Genomic DNA, 7149 nt, shown 5'->3' on the forward strand with positions numbered 1-7149 from the left:
ATATGTTTCTATATCAGTGGTTCTCAAACATGGCCGCCGACCCCCATCTCAAAATATGTTGTTCCAGGGACCCCCCAGAAGCAAAGAGTTGAGTTAAAAATGTTTGCTTTAAAAATATATATATTTAAAGATTTGCACACATTTTCACGATGTTTCTAAAATAGCAGATCTGCAAGCTCGTAGTGCGGCACTCGGTGCCGCACTACGAGCTTGTAGATCTGCTATTTTTGAATAGCCAAAATAATGCTTTTTAGCTCAAATCAAAAAGTGACACAGAAGCGTTCCAGGTCTTAATGGGTTAATAAGAGAAAGAAGGGCACAGTAGACATACATCAGTCTATATATCCTTACAGGTACAGTATATTATATATAGCATAGACAGTATATTATATATAGCATAGACACGTTTGTATCAAGATGTGAAATTACAGTGAAGTCCTGAAGCGACAGAAGGATGTAATGGATCTCAGAGATAGAGGAAGATCATTCCAATCAAATGGAGCTTTGTAGCAGAATGACCTTCATCCAAAACCTCCTTAAATATGTGTGGGACAACAAAGTAAGGTGTCTTAACCCATTAACACATTGATTGCCAAGATCGAGTTAACTCGTTTTTAGTAAAAAAAAAAAAAAACTTAAAAATTCTGTATCTCGGCTCCTGAGTACTTTTTTTTGTTCAATGTAAAAACCCCTGGCAATAAACTGCAACAAATCTGAAATAATTCTGGCAGTCAATGTGTTGAGACCTGAAGCCGATTCTACATGTCTCCTAAATCCTAACAGTTTTCTGAAAAACATATGTTTCTATATCAGTGGTGCTCAATCCTTTTCATGTCAAGGACCCCCAAAATGATATGAATTTGGCCGCCGACCCACATCTCAAAATATTTTTGTTCCAGGGGGTCCCACAAGCAAAGATTTGAGTTAAAAATGTTTGCTTTAAAATAATATATATATATTCAAAGATTTGCACATTTGTGAAAATGTGTGCAAATCTTTGAATATATATTCTTTTCAAGCGAACATTTGTAACTCAAATCTTTGCTTCTGCGGGTCCCTGGAACAAAAATATTTTGAGATGGGGGTCGGCGGCCAAATTCATATCATTTTTGGGGGTCCTTGACATGAAAAGGTTTGAGCAGAGCACCACTGATACAGAAACATTTTGTAGACAGACATTTTGTAGAATGGGCCTCAGGTCTCAATGGGTTAAATGTCTCAATGATAACATTGTGTTCCTCAGAGATGTCCTGTCTGATGGAGGCCCTTCAGGACAAGAGGGTACGTCTGCAGCCAGAATGTAAGAAGAGACTGCAGGACCGCATCGACATGTGGAGCTACGCCGCCAAGGTCAGATTATACACTCTTCTATGCTGGCCATAGAAGCCAGCATGTCTTCTATGGAAGCATGTTGTGTAGTGAAAACAGCCGATCTACAAGCTCTGTAGATTGTAGATGGGCTGTTTTCACTTCTTATTATTTGAAGCATTTGAAGTGGTCAAACTAGCAATATGTTCAGAAGCATTTTCCACTCATTCAGTGCCAAGTAAAAAAATAATAATTGGCAATTTTTCCAGCGATTTTTAATTAATCTTACATTACATTACAGTCATTTAGCAGACGCTTTTATCCAAAGCGACTTACAATAAGCACATTCAACATAGGTAGGGAACGAAAACTACTAATCACCAGAAGTATTAATTCCATTTTCTTCTAAAACAAGCAACCAAGAGTATACCTAGTGCTAAGGTAAAAGTGTAATATATCAGCTACCTACTTACATAAACAGATGAGACAAATAGGAAAATCAAATGAGCAAGAGATAAAACAAATAAGTGTATCGAATAAACAAGATCCAATAAAACAATAAAATAAGAGTTTGTACAACTAGTTAACAACAAGCAGACAAGGTGAAGAGGAAGGGTAGTGTTTCCTGAAGAGGTGGGTTTTCAGCCTGCGGCGAAAGATGGACAGTGACTCTGCTGTCCTGACATCAGTGACTCTGCTGTCCTGACATCAGTGACTCTGCTGTCCTGACATCAGTGACTCTGCTGTCCTGACATCAGTGACTCTGCTGTCCTGACATCAGTGACTCTGTTGTCCTGACATCAGTGACTCTGCTGTCCTGACATCAGTGACTCTGTAGTCCTGACATCAGTGACTCTGCTGTCCTGACATCAGTGACTCTGCTGTCCTGACATCAGTGACTCTGCTGTCCTGACATCAGTGACTCTGTAGTCCTGACATCAGTGACTCTGTAGTCCTGACATCAGTGACTCTGCTGTCCTGACATCAGTGACTCTGCTGTCCTGACATCAGTGACTCTGTAGTCCTGACATCAGTGACTCTGCTGTCCAGTGACTCTGTAGTCCTGACATCAGTGACTCTGTAGTCCTGACATCAGTGACTCTGTTGTCCTGACATCAGTGACTCTGTAGTCCTGACATCAGTGACTCTGTAGTCCTGACATCAGTGACTCTGTTGTCCTGACATCAGTGACTCTGTAGTCCTGACATCAGTGACTCTGCTGTCCTGACATCAGTGACTCTGCTGTCCTGACATCAGTGACTCTGCTGTCCTGACGTCAGTGACTCTGCTGTCCTGACGTCAGTGACTCTGCTGTCCTGACATCAGTGACTCTGCTGTCCTGACATCAGTGACTCTGCTGTCCTGACATCAGTGACTCTGCTGTCCTGACATCAGTGACTCCGTTGTCCTGACATCAGTGACTCTGTAGTCCTGACATCAGTGACTCTGTAGTCCTGACATCAGTGTCTCTGCTGTCCTGACATCAGTGTCTCTGCTGTCCTGACATCAGTGACTCTGCTGTCCTGACATCAGTGACTCTGCTGTCCTGACATCAGTGACTCTGCTGTCCTGACATCAGTGACTCTGTAGTCCTGACATCAGTGACTCTGCTGTCCTGACATCAGTGACTCTGCTGTCCTGACATCAGTGACTCTGCTGTCCTGACATCAGTGACTCTGCTGTCCTGACATCAGTGACTCTGCTGTCCTGACATCAGTGACTCTGCTGTCCTGACATCAGTGACTCCGTTGTCCTGACATCAGTGACTCTGTAGTCCTGACATCAGTGACTCTGTAGTCCGACATCAGTGTCTCTGCTGTCCTGACATCAGTGTCTCTGCTGTCCTGACATCAGTGACTCTGTAGTCCTGACATCAGTGACTCTGTAGTCCTGACATCAGTGACTCTGCTGTCCTGACATCAGTGTCTCTGCTGTCCTGACATCAGTGACTCCGTTGTCCTGACATCAGTGACTCCGTTGTCCTGACATCAGTGACTCTGCTGTCCTGACATCAGTGACTCTGTTGTCCTGACATCAGTGACTCTGCTGTCCTGACATCAGTGACTCTGTTGTCCTGACATCAGTGACTCTGTAGTCCTGACATCAGTGACTCTGCTGTCCTGACATCAGTGACTCTGTTGTCCTGACATCAGTGACTCCGTTGTCCTGACATCAGTGACTCTGTAGTCCTGACATCAGTGACTCTGCTGTCCTGACATCAGTGACTCTGCTGTCCTGACATCAGTGACTCTGCTGTCCTGACATCAGCGACTCTGTAGTCCTGACATCAGTGACTCTGCTGTCCTGACATCAGTGACTCTGTAGTCCTGACATCAGTGACTCTGCTGTCCTGACATCAGTGACTCTGTAGTCCTGACATCAGTGACTCTGCTGTCCTGACATCAGTGACTCTGCTGTCCTGACATCAGTGACTCCGTTGTCCTGACATCGGTGACTCCGTAGTCCTGACATCAGTGACTCTGTAGTCCTGACATCAGTGACTCTGTAGTCCTGACATCAGTGACTCTGCTGTCCTGACATCAGTGTCTCTGCTGTCCTGACATCAGTGACTCTGTAGTCCTGACATCAGTGACTCTGCTGTCCTGACATCAGTGTCTCTGCTGTCCTGACATCAGTGTCTCTGCTGTCCTGACATCAGTGACTCTGTAGTCCTGACATCAGTGACTCCGTTGTCCTGACATCAGTGACTCTGCTGTCCTGACATCAGTGACTCTGTTGTCCTGACATCAGTGACTCTGTAGTCCTGACATCAGTGACTCTGCTGTCCTGACATCAGTGACTCTGTTGTCCGGACATCAGTGACTCTGCTGTCCTGACATCAGTGACTCTGCTGTCCTGACATCAGTGACTCTGCTGTCCTGACATCAGTGACTCTGCTGTCCTGACATCAGTGACTCTGCTGTCCTGACATCAGTGACTCTGCTGTCCTGACATCAGTGACTCTGCTGTCCTGACATCAGTGTCTCTGCTGTCCTGACATCAGTGTCTCTGCTGTCCTGACATCAGTGACTCTGCTGTCCTGACATCAGTGACTCTGCTGTCCTGACATCGTGACTCTGCTGTCCTGACATCAGTGTCTCTGCTGTCCTGACATCAGTGACTCTGCTGTCCTGACATCAGTGACTCTGCTGTCCTGACATCAGTGACTCTGCTGTCCTGACATCAGTGACTCTGTAGTCCTGACATCAGTGACTCTGTAGTCCTGACATCAGTGACTCTGCTGTCCTGACATCAGTGACTCTGCTGTCCTGACATCAGTGACTCTGCTGTCCTGACATCAGTGACTCTGCTGTCCTGACATCAGTGTCTCTGCTGTCCTGACATCAGTGACTCTGCTGTCCTGACATCAGTGATTCTGCTGTCCTGACATCAGTGACTCTGCTGTCCTGACATCAGTGACTCTGCTGTCCTGACATCAGTGACTCTGCTGTCCTGACATCAGTGACTCTGCTGTCCTGACATCAGTGTCTCTGCTGTCCTGACATCAGTGACTCTGCTGTCCTGACATCAGTGACTCTGCTGTCCTGACATCAGTGACTCTGCTGTCCTGACATCAGTGACTCTGTAGTCCTGACATCAGTGACTCTGCTGTCCTGACATCAGTGACTCTGCTGTCCTGACATCAGTGACTCTGCTGTCCTGACATCAGTGACTCTGCTGTCCTGACATCAGTGTCTCTGCTGTCCTGACATCAGTGACTCTGCTGTCCTGACATCAGTGATTCTGCTGTCCTGACATCAGTGACTCTGCTGTCCTGACATCAGTGACTCTGCTGTCCTGACATCAGTGACTCTGCTGTCCTGACATCAGTGACTCTGCTGTCCTGACATCAGTGTCTCTGCTGTCCTGACATCAGTGACTCTGCTGTCCTGACATCAGTGACTCTGCTGTCCTGACATCAGTGACTCTGCTGTCCTGACATCAGTGACTCTGTAGTCCTGACATCAGTGACTCTGTAGTCCTGACATCAGTGACTCTGTAGTCCTGACATCAGTGACTCTGCTGTCCTGACATCAGTGACTCTGCTGTCCTGACATCAGTGACTCTGCTGTCCTGACATCAGTGACTCTGCTGTCCTGACATCAGTGACTCTGCTGTCCTGACATCAGTGACTCTGCTGTCCTGACATCAGTGACTCTGCTGTCCTGACATCAGTGACTCTGTTGTCCTGACATCAGTGACTCTGTAGTCCTGACATCAGTGACTCTGCTGTCCTGACATCAGTGACTCTGCTGTCCTGACATCAGTGACTCTGTAGTCCTGACATCAGTGACTCTGCTGTCCTGACATCAGTGACTCTGCTGTCCTGACATCAGTGACTCTGTAGTCCTGACATCAGTGACTCTGTTGTCCTGACATCAGTGACTCTGTAGTCCTGACATCAGTGACTCTGCTGTCCTGACATCAGTGACTCTGTAGTCCTGACATCAGTGACTCTGCTGTCCTGACATCAGTGACTCTGCTGTCCTGACATCAGTGACTCTGCTGTCCTGACATCAGTGACTCTGCTGTCCTGACATCAGTGACTCTGCTGTCCTGACATCAGTGTCTCTGCTGTCCTGACATCAGTGTCTCTGCTGTCCTGACATCAGTGACTCTGCTGTCCTGACATCAGTGACTCTGCAGTCCTGACATCAGTGACTCTGCTGTCCTGACATCAGTGACTCTGCTGTCCTGACATCAGTGACTCTGCTGTCCTGACATCAGTGACTCTGCTGTCACAGTGACTCTGACTTTTACTTATGGAACCCCAATCTACACGTGGTATTGATACTTTTACTTAAGTAAAGAATTTGAGTACTCGTTCCACCACTGCACAAATCACACATCAGGACATCAGGAGATGTTTTTATTTCCATTTGAATGATTTTTTCCCCCAGGTCGCCCCGGCGGACGGCTTCTCGGACCTGGCCATGCAGGTGATGACGTCGCCGTCCAAGAACTACATCCTGGCCATGATCGGGCTGGGCGTGTCGGTTCTGTTCCTCATGGGGCTGCTGTGCGGCCGCATCACCAAGCGCGTCACACAGGAGCTGAAGGACCGGTAGAACCAACGGGACCAAGAGAACCAGGACCAGAGAGAGAGAGAGAGGGAGAGGGAGAGGAACCAAAACTAAAACAAAGAAAAACAAAAAGCTTCCCGGAGAGACCTGATGATGTAAATCTGCAGAAGAAGAACCGCTAACTGCCGCCGCCCGCCACCAACGAAAGACCACTCCCCCTCCCGTGTACAAAGCCCACCCCTCACTTCCTCGGCCCCTCCCTCCCTTTTCTCCTCCTTAGCTTTTAGGTTTGATTTCATTTCTTTAACTGTTGTTGCTCCTAAGCGGGAGGCGGGCCGTTGGGAGGGCTCCTCCCTGTCAGTCTGTGGTTGGTTGGGAGGTCCGTCGTGGACTACCTCCCCCCCCCGCCCCCAAAAACATCCACCCCGCCCCCAAAAACCCGCCCCGCCCCCAAAAACCCGCCCCGCCCCCTGGGCCTCGGGTCTCCCCAGTTTACTGGTGGTGTGCGAGTGGACACGCCCTGTCATGACTGTGCTGACTCCACCCCTCCAGAAACCCCGCCCCTCCCCCAATTCCTGACGGTGGGTTCAGGAGGTCACATGAGTCCGTCCTCCCCGCCCTCCCTCCCTCCCTCCCTGAAGGTCGTCGGTCCAGGAGGTCGTGTGAAGGTCGCTGCTGCTTCTGCTGGTTGTCACTGTTTGGCTTCTCTGTTGTTGTTGTTCTTCTTCTCTGTTGTTGTTCTTCTTCTCTGTGCTTTTCAACGGAAAACGGGGGAAAAAACTGCTTTGGGGAAAAGACGGCAACAGCAAAACCCGCC

At 48.1% G+C, this 7149-nt stretch overlaps 1 protein-coding gene across 1 annotated transcript in view; it reads left to right on the forward strand.

Moving 5' to 3' along the window:
* LOC308092382 (Golgi apparatus protein 1-like) overlaps positions 1 to 6464 on the forward strand; it is a 99143-nt gene extending 92679 nt beyond the window's left edge. Inside the window, exons 24-25 of the mRNA XM_080438243.1 lie at positions 1244 to 1350; positions 6210 to 6464. Coding sequence (XP_080294369.1) covers positions 1244 to 1350; positions 6210 to 6377 — 275 coding nt within the window. The 3' untranslated portion in view covers positions 6378 to 6464. The remainder of the gene's footprint in view (positions 1 to 1243; positions 1351 to 6209) is intronic.
* The last annotated feature ends 685 nt before the right edge of the window (positions 6465 to 7149 follow it).

The sequence above is a fragment of the Gymnoscopelus braueri genome (genome assembly GCF_963280865.1).
Source record: "Gymnoscopelus braueri genome assembly, chromosome: 9".
Taxonomy (NCBI): domain Eukaryota; kingdom Metazoa; phylum Chordata; class Actinopteri; order Myctophiformes; family Myctophidae; genus Gymnoscopelus; species Gymnoscopelus braueri.